The 16,451-nt window shown below is 54.6% G+C and overlaps 5 protein-coding genes across 5 annotated transcripts; 3 read left to right on the top strand and 2 right to left on the bottom strand.

The window, feature by feature from the left end:
* Positions 1 to 1,464: 1,464 nt before the first annotated feature.
* EsH8_II_001546 (uncharacterized protein) lies at positions 1,465 to 2,710 on the top strand (the record flags this gene model as incomplete). Its single annotated transcript, XM_083264844.1, has 3 exons — positions 1,465 to 2,316; positions 2,374 to 2,584; positions 2,667 to 2,710. 3 exons carry the CDS (start codon positions 1,465 to 1,467, stop codon positions 2,708 to 2,710), a joined length of 1,107 nt encoding a protein of 368 aa, XP_083122166.1.
* Positions 2,711 to 3,681: 971 nt separating this feature from the next.
* On the bottom strand, positions 3,682 to 4,142 carry EsH8_II_001545 (uncharacterized protein; the record flags this gene model as incomplete). The annotated part of the gene is made up of 3 exons (XM_083264843.1): positions 3,682 to 3,732; positions 3,806 to 3,853; positions 3,918 to 4,142. 3 exons carry the CDS (start codon positions 4,140 to 4,142, stop codon positions 3,682 to 3,684), a joined length of 324 nt encoding a protein of 107 aa, XP_083122165.1.
* A 778-nt stretch (positions 4,143 to 4,920) lies between these two features.
* EsH8_II_001544 (uncharacterized protein) lies at positions 4,921 to 6,708 on the top strand (the record flags this gene model as incomplete). Its single annotated transcript, XM_083264842.1, has 7 exons — positions 4,921 to 5,025; positions 5,083 to 5,136; positions 5,195 to 5,247; positions 5,310 to 5,506; positions 5,573 to 6,180; positions 6,261 to 6,413; positions 6,493 to 6,708. The coding sequence occupies 7 exons, from the start codon at positions 4,921 to 4,923 to the stop codon at positions 6,706 to 6,708; spliced, it is 1,386 nt and encodes a 461-aa protein (XP_083122164.1).
* Positions 6,709 to 10,463: 3,755 nt separating this feature from the next.
* EsH8_II_001543 (glycosyltransferase family 69 protein) lies at positions 10,464 to 12,059 on the top strand (the record flags this gene model as incomplete). The annotated part of the gene is made up of 1 exon (XM_083264841.1): positions 10,464 to 12,059. One exon carries the CDS (start codon positions 10,464 to 10,466, stop codon positions 12,057 to 12,059), a length of 1,596 nt encoding a protein of 531 aa, XP_083122163.1.
* A 1,131-nt stretch (positions 12,060 to 13,190) lies between these two features.
* On the bottom strand, positions 13,191 to 13,830 carry EsH8_II_001542 (uncharacterized protein; the record flags this gene model as incomplete). Its single annotated transcript, XM_083264840.1, has 3 exons — positions 13,191 to 13,244; positions 13,307 to 13,369; positions 13,606 to 13,830. The coding sequence occupies 3 exons, from the start codon at positions 13,828 to 13,830 to the stop codon at positions 13,191 to 13,193; spliced, it is 342 nt and encodes a 113-aa protein (XP_083122162.1).
* Positions 13,831 to 16,451: the final 2,621 nt, after the last annotated feature.

Genomic DNA, 16,451 nt, shown 5'->3' with positions numbered 1-16,451 from the left:
GCAACCCTGCATGTCTAATCAAAATAATAAATAAGAAGGTGTTCCATGATTGGATGAACGCACAGCGAGCTTGCAGAAGCAGAGCCTTCAATGGGCGGACCATGCGACCCAACCATCACCTTTCGTTGCCTAGTTGCATGCAATGTTTTGTTGTCAGCAGAATGGTGGTGCCACGGTGGCCATTGGAATGCATGGGCTGCCACATCCCAGGAGTTCCAGGGGCTGTGTAGCTGGCACCCTCATGTTGTGCCACCCGCATACATGACATGGGTTCACCCATCATCTTCCTAATCAGATTTCGTATTTTTGGGGGGGTTCAGCTGCCCCAAACCAGACCGGAATTTCCGAGGGAAGGCACTGCCATGAATGACTTTTTTGGCTTGAGTTTTCCGGGGTGTCAAAATCCCGCACCATGCCCGCATACAACACCTCCCGTCTCCCTTTCAATGTCGCCATGCTGACTCGAAGGCTCTGCTCTGGATGATCCAGGGCACGTGAAACTTTAGATGTAAAAACAGCATATAGGACCAAAAGTTCGTCACGTCAAAATGAGCTTTTTCAACGCTTCCATGTTCGCAGTTTTCTTCTAATCAGGCGTTATTTTGTCCGGCTTCAAGGTAAGTTTGTTCTGCAGAAACGCAGACGGCACTATATGGTCGCATGGTCCTGGTTTCTTATGCGAGGATAATGCTTTTGATAAGATGCCGGCGCGTGCGATAGGCAAATGAGGGTGTCGACGGGAGCCAAAGAAACCCCTTGGCAGGCTCAGTCTATTGGCGGAGTCACCGACATTCCGAACACCACACGTGCTATATTTGAACTATGGTCCATTATGAGCCTATCTACCAGGCCAATCAAAAAACTGCCCTCATTTTAATGCTCACTGCCTGATTCTCCCAGTACTTCATCCGTTGCCTCGTCGCTTCTGCCTTACCGGCAATGCCTCCAGCGTCCTCAAACCATATTACAGACCGACATCTTCGATGCAAATGCCAGGGAAAATGACAAGGCTTTCCTAAAGAAGTTAAGTTCGGGCTGTAGAGACGTTCGAATATGAACAAGGCCAACGAATCAGGAAAGCTGACACTACTCCCTCCCCGTGAAATCCCCCAACGTGAAAAAGGTATTTTAGTGTCCGTCCACCCCAGCTTCGCAGTAATAGGTTAGGTTGGGAATCGGTTCGTCTGGCCCTTTCTTCCATTTTGATGAATCTCCTCACTTGTGAAAATAAACTTAGCGGTCTCGCTTTTTCTCTCCTGCTGGGGGGTGGCTACTCTCATCCTAAAGTTTCAAATATTATCTAGCCCCGTCAACAAGTGCTAAAAGCCCAATCTCAACGAACACTAATCATTGGCGCAAGCCAAAAGGACGATTCTGACTCTGCCCTTCGTTGGTGAGCCTCCCCATTCTGCAAATGCTGTGATAGGCACTAATAGCAGTTGACTTAGATACTAGGTTTCAGTCATGGGTAGCCTACCTGCTGATGTCCAGGGTCTTATTAAGGGAGGGAAGTTAATTTTGGATGACGACAGCCGCGTATCGAAAATTTGTGATAGAGGCGAATCAGCCCGTCTCAAGAAACAGAGACTAATACAACAAGATCCGTGGGCCAACGGAACTTCTCGACATGCTGATGAGCCGAGATATGAAAGAAATCTCGTTGAAGATATCGCCGCAGAGCTTGACGAGGCAAAGATCACATATCCGCTTGAGCCTGAGAAGAGGTTCATCCCGCACCCTCTATTCGTGAGAATTCTCACGTTTGACCGAGTACGCAAGATTATCTACAATCTGCGATGTTTCAATGGCAACCGAGACAAGGATGAGCTTGCACGGGAGATTTACTATGGGAGCCGAGACGGCACAAAAGCTCCCTGTGTAAAGCTTCTGGCCGTTCTCATTGGTGTCGACAAGGCTGAGGATATGGCGGAATACATGTTTATTGACGGAATGAGAGACACGTGTCTGCCACTCCAGAAAGAGGCAGTTGACGGACTCCAGTACTTGCACTGCCGAGAACATGGGAGGCACTCCACCATCAACAGCTACCGCCGCCCAGAGGTTCGCGAAAGGTTCGAGCGGTGGTCGTATACATTGAGCGCACCATACATCACGCGAGAGGGAAGCTATCACTCACACTACATTTTGGGCACCGGGGACGTTTTCCCGATGGAAGCTAGCAGCAGGGTGGAGCAGGATGAAAACACAGAATCCACCGCAAAAGGCTCTCAGAGTGACGAAAACACTTACGGGGGTTTTAGCGAGGTATACAAAGTCAAGATCCACGAAGGACACTTTGGCTTTGGGGACCACGGTGTAAGAATACTCCTTGGGTTATACATTCTATGCAACTAACTGGCTCCAACTTTCTAGATACGCCACCCACAAGGGTTCTTCGCGCTCAAGAAACTCACCTCCCATAACCGTGTCAGCTTCAATCTGGAACTTTCTTCGCTTATAATCACCGGCCACAATTACAGCAAGAAGCACTTGATTAAACTCTTGGCTACATTCGAGGTCGTCAACCCAGCCACCAGAGCTTCGACTTTCTACCTGCTATTTGACTGGGCCGAGGGCAGTCTGAGTAAGTTCTGGGAAAATAATCAGGCTTTAGTAAGAGATAAAAGCCATTGTTTGTGGATGGCCACTCAGTTTTACGAAATCAGTGAAGCACTTCAATGGGTCCATAATGACCGTGCGCCGACTCTGAGGTATTTGGAAGACAGAGATTCAAATAAGGAGCTGTATGGAAGACACGGGGACATTAAACCAGGTAAACTCCTTCATCTGCTACCCAGCTCGGCATTTTCTTTACTGATGTGGTCTAGGGAACTTCCTGTGGTTCCAGACGATGAGTTCTCCAGGATTGCTGGCCTTGTCAGACTTTGGACTGGGAAGGCTACACACACAAGTGTCTCGTTCCAAGCAGGACCCTAAAAATATCGAGAGAACAGCCACATACCGTTGCCCAGAATTCGATCTACCGTCGGGCCAAGTGTCTCCTAGGTCTGATATCTTCAGCCTCGGCTGTGTACTACTGGAATATGTCACCTGGTTCCTCTTGGGCCTTGAGGCGGTGGAGAAGGCGTTTCCCGACTATCGAATCGAACGGGATATCTACGGATTCGATTCCGACGTCTTCTTTTCGATAAGGAACGATGAAGCATACTTGAAACCTTCTGTGGGGAGCTGGATCCAACAACTCCAGGACCATCCAGACTGCTCTTGGTATATCTGGCAATTGCTGGACATCATCGGGAATAGGATGCTTGACCCCAATGGGCCCACACGAATTCCGGCAAATCAGCTAACCAAAGAGATGAAGGCCCTCCTTGAGACATGCAAATCCGAGCCTGAATATTATTGCGGCGTACGACCGAAAACTTGAGGTCTAGGCTACCTGGACGATCTCTTCTGGACACGCGAACGGAAGACAGAAGGACGCTACGACCCCACAACACTACCAATCGCTGGGGCGGCTCCAGATGTTCGAACCGACGAAGCCCATTCGAGATCGCAAATTCATGTCCATGGGATCACTTGAGTTGTCTGACATGACCTAGTCAGACGAAACAGCGACGCTGGGTTGCTCCCACACATGTATACGCGCCCCCCAAGAAACCCGCAAAGGTTAAAATTTGAGTCCCAGTAGTGAGATTCAACTGGCCGACTCGACTCAACTCAGTCGTTATAGTGCGACCTTATACGCTTTTCTATCTTTGCCATATCGCCCTTGAACACCCACGCCGTAAGTATTTGTTAACAACCAAGGGGTGGGCTTTATAAATGCGGAGTTTCTTCGCACCTCTTTAATAGGGATTGGCAACTGGAGAATGTACCGATTAGCCCTTTCCTGTCATCTCAAATCAGTCTTTGGGAACCCAGCCGAGTGCGTTAGACTGGAGTGTATATAATACCTTCACCTGATAATTTCCTTCGCCATAAATAGAGTCAAGAGATGCTTTCAGCTTTAGCGGGTCGTGGTATCTCTCTTGCATCACTTGCTCGTGCAGGAACCGCGCCGGCGGCGTCGATGTTGACGTCGGCGTAGGTGTTGTTCGCCCATCAGGCTTCTTCTTCTCGGGGTCCGTCTTCGGATCCGACCGTTCCTGGCGTTTGGAGTTCCTCTGAAAGAAGCTCATTGCTGGTTTAACAGGTGCCCATGTGCCGTGATACCGAAACAAAGGTGTGTGCTTCACAGCGTTTTTGGTGAGGGGTCTTCGAGCTCGCTGGCACCCAACATGAGGCGGGGTAAATCCAAAGGCGAAAACAGAAAAAGACGAAAAAAGGCAACGGGCGGGGGGGTGCCTACCGTCCTCCCAAGCAACGACAACATGAGGCGGCTCTGAGCCTCGAGTTGCCTGGGTCGCGCGTGCAGGCGACCAATCCTGATATCGGAGCCCGCTCGCCCCCGGCTTGCATGCTGCATCATGCAGATGTCAATGGGCCGCCGGACAACACATACATGAACGCTGCCTATCGCTCCACCTCTTGGCTGCTCGCACCGGTCAATGTCTATCTACAGCTGCAAGTAATCAGCCATGGAACCAATCGGCTCACCTGCAGTCCTACCTTGATGCGCGCAAAAGGCATACCAGCAATGCCGAAGGCTCTCGGCAAGGCAGGTAGAGTGGCAGCAAAAGTGGTGGGGAGCACAAAAGTGTAGAAATTAGACAAGATAGAGCATAGAAGTCCTTGCCTTAAAGCACCAAGTCCCGCTACTAGTAGTTACCCCTTATTTTCTTTGTGATATAACACCTTAGTCTAGAACCTAACTACAGTTCTCATGTCTCTCGACTTCTTATTCATAGTACTATCTCTACAATCATAGTGACTTATCGTGTCTAAACCGTCCCAAAGACACAAAACTCGTCAAATAATCGAAACAGATATAAAGGAGAGCCTCGTGAAAACCGCAAGATGGACATCCCGGTTGAGAATAAGACTTGGTCGGCATCAGATCTAGGGTTCTTTGCTTATGAGGAACGAAAAGCCGTGGTACTCGGGAGTTTAGAAGGGGAAGAGGTGCGTTAAGGTTTCACCGACCTGACTTCATTTCCATGGCTGATTTATATGTGACAGATTACGAGACATGTTCTCTATACCAAAGAAGATTGGGAAAAGTGGTTCAACTCTGTAGGTCGCTTGTCTCCCGCCGAACCTTGCATGGCAATACTAACAGACCCGAATATAGTCGCCAGGCATTTCTCCCAATTGGGAAAAGAAGAAGCCAGGGCTGTATGTTGTGTAAGTCGGCCCAGTCGCTTCTCAAGACAGAATATGACTTAATGTGCTCATTCGCGCGTTAGTCTATGCAGTAGAGCTCCTCCCGTCTTTGGAAACAAGCCGGGGCCCGTGCAATATCTTCCATTTACCAGAAACATCTGGGAAAGACTGACCAGGGAATTCCACATCTCTCGGAGCATCAGGCGAACCATAGCAAGGCTGGTTCCCTGTTATTCGTCTGTTCGTGACTACGACGAGATGTCTGGTAAACTCATGATGTGTAAGTGGAATCCTTGGCGTACCCAAGCTTCATTTTAGCAAGTTGAAAAGCTGATCGCTTCCGCAGCCTTTACTGCGCGGATGTCTTCAAAACTCTCCGGAGACGTGGGCATGTCTACAGCCTATATCCCGAGCACAGGCTCCGCGTTTGCTGTCATTTACGGTTGCAATGATGACCAGATGGAGGATGTCGAGAAGAGGATAAGGAGAGCAAGCGCACAGCTTCGCCACCCACTGCTAACTCCAGGCATACTCGCGGAACTGGAACGGAAGAGACTCGTCGAAGCGGTGGAAGACCTCCTGGACCAATTCACCTTGCGGTCCGAACGCCTCGATCCGACGCTCGAGACGTCGTGGAGCCCGGACTCGGACATTGACGGCAAGAAAACGCAGGAGCACCTCTCCCTGTGCCTGAGAAGCCGCAGTTTAATAGACCATATCCAAGCCGTCAAGCGGCAACTGGCGAAGCTCTTGGATGATTTCGATGTCGTTGCCGGGGAGCTGGAGTCCCTACACTCCGACGGCCAACTGTGTACGGATGGCACCACGGCGGCGGCGCTGACGAAAGTGGGAAACAAGATGAAGACGAGGATAGAGGACATCATGATCGAGTACGACGACAAGATTGACGACTGCAACATGATGATCTGCAACACCTCCCTGGCCATGCAAACGGTAAGTGGACTGTCCACGCGGCAGCTTGGCAATCCATCAAAAGTAGGTTTCACGCTGACTCGGGGGGCGGGGGGGGATAGGTATGGAACCACATCGCGCGGCAGGACTCGAAAACCAACACCAAGATCTCGCATGCCAACGCGGCCATCGCGGTGCAGACGAAGCACGAGAGCACGCAGATGAGGACGATTGCGCTGCTGACGATGGCTTACCTGCCCCTTTCGAGCGTAGCGGTTCGTGCCCCCCCCCCCCCCCCCCCCGGATCTCGTCTGCCGCCGTTGTCTCTTGCCCGTGCTGACAAGCGTTGTTCAGGCGATCTTCTCCATGGATATGTTCAACTGGGGGGCCGTGGAGGGCGAGTCCATCGTGTCCAAGCACATATGGCTCTTCGCCGTCCTGGCTGTGGGGCTCACGATAGTCACCGTTTTCGCTTGGTATTTGGGGACACGCCAGGACAAGGAGATGAAGGAAAAGTCGGACATCTATTTCAGTTCTCCGCAGCGGACGGACACGACGGAGTATGTGTAAGTCGGGGCGGGCATTGATATCGCTACAGCCTGCAAGGTTCCGCAGTTTGGTTCGTCGTGGCTCGGCGCAGGGTTGTTTTGTTCGGTTTGGCGTTCTGGGGCACGTACTCCTCGGCTCTAAAGGCAGGACGACAAGGGGAGAGAGTGTTGGCCGAGTGAAGAATATTTCAGACGGCGTTTTGGGGTGTTGGGGGGGTTTTACGACACTGGTTTGGCTGCATTTCGTCGCCAAAAGACTTTACGTTGACTAGTCGCCAGGCATGGTGGACACTCACCTATCAGCCATCTCTTCAACTTTCGAGTAAGCATCATACACGGAAAGAACCAGACTGGTTTCCCGAGTGAGACGGATAAAAAGAGCTTTGCCTCCGGGCAGTCTCATTTACTACCCGGGCAGCATCCCACTTTTCCACCAGGGATGTGCCCGCAAACTAAGCACACTACTAAGCGCGTATGCAAATTCGTTACAGACGATCGCGCATTCGATCTAGTTCATCCGTACAGTGGTTAGCCTTGCCAGGGGCTTCAACCTGGTGTATTCTGTTATTGGCCGGCTCGGGATGAGAGGCAGGACGCAGCTCGCACGACATAATTCAATGTGTAGATTGTGTTTACGACATGGCTCAGGGAGGGTGGCTCACAAGTCGTTCGTTACCCTACATATGCAATGTTGTCACGTTCCCAGTTAGATGCAAGCCGGGCGGCCAGGGGGCGCGGACGCCGACCGGCCGAGATGAACTATGAACTATAATAATTACCAGGCGGGAAGAGCAGTGAAGTGAGCGCTGGAGTTGGCTGTCGGCGCCGGTGGAGTCCCGCCCTCCAATGGGCCCATCCCACCCTGCCCCTGCCTGGATGCTGTGGAGCTGTGGAGCCGAAATGAGGGTGGATAGAGGGAGGGCCGGTCTTGGCCGAGGGCGGGATGGATTAGTTATATTTTGTTGTTATGATGTTTTTTCAAGGGGAGGGGGCCCATCAATGACCGAGGTTGCATAGGTAGCAATTACAGACTGAGGGGCCCAGCCCGCGTACAGAGATGAAGATTGCGCGAATGCCACCATTTCGAGTTGGTCCATCGGAAGCAGAGGCGTGCAAGGGTACTTATACGCGGGAGTGAGGGTGCTGAGTGAGGAAGAGTACGAATAGAGATGTGCTAGTAACGCTCGGCCTAGATAGAATATGGCGGCGCCGCTGAGTAAGGGGGGACTGGCTGTGATGGGTGATAGTGGCTTGCGTAATGAGAGTGGGCTGGCGGTGGGCGACGACGACGTCGAAGGGGGGGGTTTTGAGCACCTCCACAGCAGTGCAACGTGATTCCAGCAGTTTATTGCCGCGATCTATTCTTGACACTTTTTCCAAGGAGGCGGCCGTTGGGGAATTCCTGGGCGTGTAACAGAAGGAGAGAAAGACTTTCAGAGGTGCGGATCCGGCCAGCGGGATGGATTCCAATGCAACGTGGACCTTGCTCGAATAGGTGGGCAGAAGGCGGCAGAGAGCAGCACGGAACGTGGGCGGGCGATTGGCGAGCTGACATAAGGCAACGGAGTCCGTGGGTGACGTACAGGCGGTGGGATGGGGTCACGTGCATGATGTGTGAGTGGTGCTTTCCAGGTGGTTCCTCCGGGAAAAGCGGGTGGGGAGAAGGGCGCAAGAAGCAGTGGCAGGAGCCGTGAGCCGTGAGCGGAACAAAGGAAGGCAAGACGCAGCCGGAAGGAGATTAGAGTGGCCCGTGCAGTCGGTAGTGCTCATGTCAGTGGGTCGAGGAGCTAGGCCTGTTCCTGACTAGTGCCGCGTCCATTGTCACGACTGCAACTCGAAACCTCGTTGTTGAGCCTTTTGAACCCACTCCCTCCCCCCTTGCAACCTGCTCGATCTTCGATGCTTGGAGGGGGCGGCTCTCCCGTGCGGCCTCCCCCCTTACTTCCTTGGCTCTTCAATTCCACTGCCCACTGGGACTTTGCTCAAGCTCACATTGGCCATTGCGTGTCGTGGGAACAAATATGCTGGCTGTCCGCACCCGCACCAAGGCCATGCGATGCGATGCCATACATACCTATCCGTAGGTACAGGACAAACATACGGCTCACATGCTGTTTGCCGCCTATCCTGCTCGGTGCCCGGTGCTCCGTCGCTGCTCAGCCACGCATGTGCTTCGTACGCCGTCGCACCAAAACACCCTACACGTTGGTACTCTGTACTTTGTACCATTTGACGCGTCCCTGCCACCGCAGCGCACCGCAGCTTGGAGCTGAGCTTGCAGGAGCTAGCCAACCCTGGTCTGGCCTTTTTTGACGACCGCCCAGAGATTTCCATGTGTTAGCGTCCCTCCCCCCTTCCCCCCCCCCCCCGGCCCTGGCATCCGATTCTTCCTCCCCGAGGCTCGAGGCATGTAGTGTACCGTGGTTTTGGTTATTTCCTGTCCTTGCCCGGCAACAATCATGGGCTCGATTCTTGGCGGCGGCAGCAGCAGCAGCAGCCAAGATGTTGGTTGAGTGCTGTGGAATTCGATTCGCATCGCATCGCATCGAAACAACGTCTTCACGGCATCACCGCACAGCCTGGAGCAGCAATAACAGTGTACACTGCCCGCACTAGACAAGTCTTTGATCATGGCATGGCATGCCCCGACCTGCGCCGGGCATGGAGAACCACCACCACCACCACCACCACCACCACCAGCTCTCCGTCGCCCCGCACGCCCATCCGTCTTTCCACACACTCTCTCTCTTCCAGACCAGGATTACGCCGCATTGCCGGAACAGAAACATAGTTTCGAGGGCGTCGAGGGTTGATGTCCCCACGTCTGCACCTCTGCACTCTGCGCCCCTTTGACACGCCAGACACTGCACATCCCACACTACACTACGCTACACTACACCACACTACACCGCACCGCACCGCACTCACTACACACCGCGCGCCCATCTCACGAGGCGGACTCGAGTCAAGCTTTGTCCTGTTCCCGCCCTGTCGCTTGCGGCTAGTCCCCCCACCGTTTATGTCCGCGGACCACGCTCCACGGCCCATGGTCCCTGCCTCCCTCCCGTCACCACAGGAAGTAGGCCACCAATGCTCGATGCCCAATGCTCAATGCTCCCATTCTGGAAAGGGTCATGTCCCTGCTCGTCGTTGCCGTGGGCCCGTGGCTGCTGTCGGGGCAGGGCTGGACTGATGCTTGTTCCACCCCAAACTCGATGCCCGTTCCAATCTGGCACTGGCTCGCCGCCGTCGTTCCACCTCTTCGCACCTTTCCTTTCTCGTTCTTCCCCTCGAGGAGCCCTTCTACTGAGCTTGTAATGACCAATTCGTATCTGCTTCCTTCTGCCCTGAACCTTTGTTTCCTTGTCCACTGCCCCCCTCATCCTTGCCATCGCCGCCGTTAGGCCTATCGTCTCTCCCCGTAGCCAACGTCTGCCCTCCATATCTGTGGACCATTACCCCCGTCCCGTCTCAACTCCTTTGGCGGACGAATGTGGGAAACTTCTCGCAACAACCGACTCTGACGCCCTTGCTTGCTTCACTCAACCGCTCACTGCCAGACCGTCTGCCAGTCGTACAGCCGAGGACTTCGTTGGGTCTCTCCAGCTTCAGGTAAGCCCACCGTCCCACCCTGGACGGAAGCGGACGTGGACGTGGACGCGGACTGACCACTCTCAAGGCTAGTAGAGCAGTAACTCAAAGACGCGGCAACCGCTCCGGCCCGAAACGTCGACCTCGTACTGAATTCCGTTCGAACGATAGACCCCGGCTTCGAACATGCCCAAGTCTGGCGAGGTCGCCTATGCTGAGGATAGGCCATCTTCTTCTATAGAGGATTTCGATCTCGACGATGAACACAAGGAGCCCTTGCTGCCCGGCGCGGCGTTGGCACCTCGCAGGAGAAAGCAAGAAACAATCGTTGCATGGCTCAAGGGCCGGCCGCGCTCGTTGCTGAGGAAGTTCCGTCGCCAGCCGCGATCCCTTCCACGGCTGTTGCTTCGATATACACTGCTGTTCATCCTCTTCATCTTCACCTCGACGCCGATATTCTTCCCGTCTTACACGCGCCACCCGAAACACTACAAGGACCTGAGAAGGCGATGTCTCGTGTCCGATAGTCTGTCCGGGTGCGCGAACGTTAACAACGAAAAGGTCTTCATCGCCGTCAGCTTGTTCGACCCGGAGGGCAAGATTGCCGGAGGTGAATGGGCCAAGAACGTGCTGGATCTGATACACATGATTGGAGAGGAAAACACGTTTCTGAGCATCTACGAAAACGACAGCGGCGACCAGGGCGCCGCCGCGCTTGAGGAGTTCAAGCACAACGTGCCATGCAAGCACAAGATCGTCAGCGAGGGCCAGGTCGACTACAGCGTTTTCCCCCACGTTACCCTGCCCGACGGGACGCAACGGTTGAAGCGCTTGGCGTACCTGTCGGAAATGCGCAACCGCGCACTCTACCCCCTGGACCAATACGACCCCAACGTCGGTGTGATCCAGTACGACAAGATTCTGTTCCTCAACGACGCCCTCTTTGCCCCGGTCGATGCTGCCCACCTGCTCTTCAGCACCAACGCAGGCGACGACGGCCGGGCCCGTTACCTCTCGGCCTGCTCCGTGGACTACGACTGGAACCCGTTCCTCGAATACGACCTGTACGCACAGCGCGACGCCGAGGGTTATTCTAACGGTATCCCCATCTTCCCATACTTCACCAGCCAGGGCAAGGGCGTCTCCCGCAAGGCCATGGTCTCCCAGACGGACGCGGTCCCCGTCAAGAGCTGCTGGGGTGGCATGGTGGCCATGCAGGCCAAGTGGATCCAGAACATGGACAAGAAGATGCCGACCAAGGATTGGCAGGCCGTCGCCCATCATGTCATCAACCCGGACCATCCCCACAACGCGACGGCGCCGGTGCGCTTCCGGTACGAGCCGGAGCTCTATTTCGACGCCTGCGAGTGCTGCCTGTTCCTCGCCGACGTGACGACGGTCGCCGACAAGGCCGGGGAGCCCGACATGGGCGTGTTCGTGAACCCGTACGTCCGCGTGGCGTACCGGAAGCGCACGCAGTACCTCGAACGCTTCATCCGCCACTGGGAGCGGCTCATGGCCCTGCCGCAGGGCATCATCACTCATTTCTCCCGGTTCCCGACGCCGAACCCCCACCGGGAGGTGAGGGAGGGCGAGCGCTTCATGGAAGAAATCTACCAGAGCAGGGAGGGCTGGAAGATGGTGGAGCGGACAGGCCGCAACGGCATGTTCTGCGGCGTCCGCGAGATGCAGCTCATCAAGGAGGGGCCGCGGAACGGAAGGAACTGGGAGAACCACAACAAGATTCCGTGGTCGGAGCAGAGGTTGAACTTTCCCATTTAATTAACTGGCGGGGGAGGTTGGCCAGTGTAATAACGGCGCGGCGCAAACTGTTTCGGGTCACGGCAGCATCAGCATTGAGCATTGGATATTCTTGTTGTTCCCCCCCTTCCGTTTATTATATTTTTTTTATATTCTTTCTTGGATCTAAGGGTTTAGAGCTGGACGGTTCAGGGGCGGCGCGGGGGTCTGACAAAAAAAAAAAAGGAGGGGGAGGGGGAGGAGGGGGGCGTATTGGGAGTCACTGCCACGCGCGGGAAACCCGACGAGCAGGGCTGGCTGGCGCGCTTGATTGATACCACTTTCGTTTACATTCTTGGATACATTTACTACGAGCATTCTTTGACTGCACTCTGACGCGGAACCGAACCTTTTTGCAGAGACAAGTTTTGACAGAAGACAGGGGGAGGGTAAGAGAGAGAAAGAGAGAGAGCATGGGTGAGTGTGAGTCTCTCTCCCCTTGTCACACAAGTGCCGGCCGTCCGTCCGCGTTGTGGGCGGGACCATGCAACGACGACGACATGCCGTTCTTTACTCCGGCGAGCGCCGCATGAGTTGAACAGCTCAGGGCAAACCAAACCCCGCTGTCCTACCACTCCCTACACCCCTTACCCACTCACCTCCCCATCGGATTTCAACTACGCTCACGCAAGGCAGGTCGGCCAAGACCTGTAAAAAGAAAAGGTAGGGTGAGATTTGATGGAAACGTCGCCGTTCACCCGTTGTATTAGACCCCTTTTCGGTCCCACTGCAATAATCGACTTGAACCCAACCCAACCCAACCCGACAAGTCGCGTTTCCCAACGTCCAATCCCAAAAGTCGCAACAGAGAACAAAAAAGAAGCAAGTGGACAACATCCCGTAACCCCATATAAAAGCCTGCAGGACCGACCCAAATACCGGAAATACAACAGCAACCCAAGCCCGCTCGCTCAACAACCAAGTTGGTATCTTACTGGAGAAGAAAAGACACTACCACTAGCAAGCCGCCTAAAAGGAAGGGAGAGAGAGAGAGAGATTCATGATGGGGATCCGAGACCCCCTGGCACGAGGCGTGGATCGAATAGACGAGTCAAGATGGAACGGATATGACGAGGGAATAGAGAGAGAGAGACAGAAGGAGCGAGCGAGGAATTAGGCCTCAGTCGCCGCCGCCGCCTTGGCCTTGGTGGTCTTGGGCTTGGTCTCCTGCGCAACGGCGTTAGCTTGGGGGGGATCATCATGTTTCTCTGGGAAATGAAGAAACATACCTTCTTGCCGGCCTTGGTGGCAGCGGCGACCTTGGTCTCTGCCTTCTTGGCTACGGACTTGGCCTGGTTGAAGTGCGTTAGTATTCAAAGCTGAAGCAAAGACGCGATATCATGGCCGGGCCAGGGGTCGGGACGCGCAAAGTTCGTGCGCCATGCCATATCCTCTTGGATTTACAGGAAGCGCGGCACATTCACGAGATTCACGCGACGGGGTTTCCCAAAGCTCAACAGGCGCGTGCTTGCGCGTCTTGAAAGAGGATGGGAAAAAAATGGAAAAAATTGCGCGCTGGCAAACGTACCTTTGTGGCGACCGAGGGGCCCTTCTTGGCGCTGGCGGCCTTCTTCTTGGTGACGCCAACGGGCTTCGCGCCCTTGGCGGCGGCAGAGGTGGTCGTCGCCTTGGGCTTCTTGGCGGTAGTGGTGGTAGCAGCGGTGCTTTGCTTGCGGACGGGGGCGGTGTCGATGACGGGGAAGACACGCGGCTTGGAGTTGCCGGTCTGGGAGCGGGTTCCTTCGCGAGGCATTTTGGCGGCGGTTTCTGTGGTCGCGACGAAATGTTAGCTATGGGGGCCCGCGGAAGAGATTGACGCGATTGTGATGAAGGCAGTGCGCCGAAATAAAAGTGTTGAGGGGGAATGCGCTCGCGGGAAGAAACGAGCAAGAAAGGACGAGACTGGTGGAGGAGAGTCGCGCGCGCGCGCGCGCGAGAATGCGCGATGGGCGGCAGAGAGAAAAATGGGATGTGACCTGACTTGGCGGACGTACGGATGGATGGGGTTTTTGAGAGGGCGATGCGCAAAAGCTTTCGGAAGCTGTAGAAATAAGTTAAACGACTAGGCGGCTGGGAGAAAAAGGTTGGCGACAGGAAATCGTGGGATGAGGAGGTGTTGTTGTGAAGAGGAGAGGAGAGACGGGAGGTGAAATGATTCGTGTTGCGGCAGCGCGAGGGCGGGAGAGAGAGGGGGGGGGGGTCCTGCATGTGGTCGGGTCGCAAAGAAAAACAAGCGATGGGCGGGCGGCGGGCGCGGGTCACAAGGGGAGCCAGCGACGGGGAACGGCAACGGGGGGGGGAGGGGAGGAGCGGTGTCGGGACGAATCAAAAGGGTCTACGGGCTACAGAACACGGTGTATGGGCCTTCCTGAGGTGCCATGGCCTTTTGGAGAGGTTGGGGGAAATGACGACTACCTTGTTTTTATTTTTAAAACGTTAGGACGATGGATAAGGTAGGGCTGCGCCTTCTAGGTCGGAACGTGGAGGAAGAGGGAGGGAAAGAGGCCGTGGGCGGTGATGGTGTGAGTGTGTGGGCTGGCAACAACGACGGGGAGCAACGACGGACGGAGAGTAAGCATCCAAGGAAGGCAACAGGGAGTCAGTAAATAAGTAGGTACGGTACATGTGAGCAGAGAGCTGAGAGCAGGAAGGCAGGAGTGCTGAAGGGCTGGAAGGCCTGATAGCGAGCTGGAGAGCAGGAGGGTAGAAAGCAAGATAGCAGGGCGGGAAGGAGGCCCGGACACACGGGAAGCAGTGAGTGCGATGGCCCAAACGGGCAGCTGGCACTCTCACTCGCTGGTCGCGATCCGCGTCGGATGTGATACGATATTTTGAATTTCCTTGCCCTGATGCTTTGCGCTCTTTGCTGTTGGCGTCTGGTCTCCTCCTTTTCGTGCCCCGCCGGCGTCTTTTTGTCCCTTTTTTTTAATTCGATTTTTCTGCCCCCATTAACCTCATTAGAATCGGGAGTCGTTGGGGAATGGATCGGAAAGGAAAGGGGGTCCTTCTCAAACGGTTACCTTAGATATCAACGCCCCCCTCCCCTTCTTCCATCCCAGATGCCGTGCTTGCCCTTGCCCGTTTCCCTCCCAATTTGTCTCTTTCTCGGCTTCTCTCCTTCCCAGTCTCTTCCCATCTCTCCTTCTCTGGATTTGCCCTCCCATCCCCAATGCACCCCTCTGCCGGGTTTCCTGCCAAGTTTTTTTTAAAGCAAAAATAAAATAAAAACCATGTGATTCTACTCGGCACCGGAGCTGTTTACTGAGGAATGAGGCGACAATTTCCTCTATTGCGAGACAGGTACGGATAGATAATAAACCTAGACACCTCTGGAACAGACGGCGTCGATGCGTGTCTCTCTTTCCGCCTCCTCATCATCGCCCACGGGCATTTCCATTTCCAATGTCCCCCGCCTGCATTCTTTTCTTTTCTTTTCTTACCGCCCTTCCCCCCCTCCTCTACAGCAAGACGTTGATTAATTCATCAATTTATCCCCAATGGACCCTCCCTCCCCCGCCATCGTGATCCCTCTCACTTGAGCAAGCACATGATGAACCCGCGCGAAGGACGCGCCAATGCCAATTCTAGGCCCGAACGACAAGGCACGCGACGCCCGGCGCCCCATTTCCCCCGTGTTTGGTGCCCCCGGCCAGTGAGTGCAGTGCGGCTCGTCGCATCAGATGGTTCCTTGGACGCTGTCGGCCGGGTGCCCGCCAATGAATCAATCCAATGAATCTTCCCGCCCTAAACCGCCCCATACCTTTGCCGATGCAATTTGCTCATGGTACTTATTTCCCGTCTTCTTCATCCTTCTTCAGCGGCTACGATCCACCTGATCCGTGCAGCACAAGCGTGGCCCCATGACCCGGAGCCATGGTCAAGTCCACCCTTTTTCTTTTGACTTCGTCCATTGCTGGTCTGATCAAGGATTTTCACATGACAGAAGCATAAAACAAAATAAAAAAGAGCTTGGGCAATGCGAGGATGAATACCACCACACAATGGAGCTACTATGTCACGGATGCGAAACGGACATTGGCCATAGCAGCAACCTTCTTGCTGTGCTGCACTGCAGCGAGCGACATGCGACTTGGGGCAGCTTGGCAGGGTCCCCCAGCGAGTCGGCGACTCCCGAGACCACCCTGTGCCACGGGTCCCTTCGTGCCGCTATTTTGGACCAATCCTTCAGCCCCACACCCGCTGTCCACCCCCAGGTTTTGCCCCGCTCCCGCTTTCGAGGCTATTCGGAAATGTCGAGTCCGGGATGCGATGCGTTGCGCAGACTGCACGAAATGGCACTTGGACGTCGCCATACGGGCCACGGTTTCTCGGCAATGCAATTTCCCCGGTTCCTCAAACATGAGCATTTTGCTA

This window comes from Colletotrichum jinshuiense, chromosome 2 (assembly GCF_051148585.1).
Source record: "Colletotrichum jinshuiense chromosome 2, complete sequence".
Lineage (NCBI taxonomy): Eukaryota > Fungi > Ascomycota > Sordariomycetes > Glomerellales > Glomerellaceae > Colletotrichum > Colletotrichum jinshuiense.
This window is presented reverse-complemented; position numbering and strand designations above follow the sequence as displayed.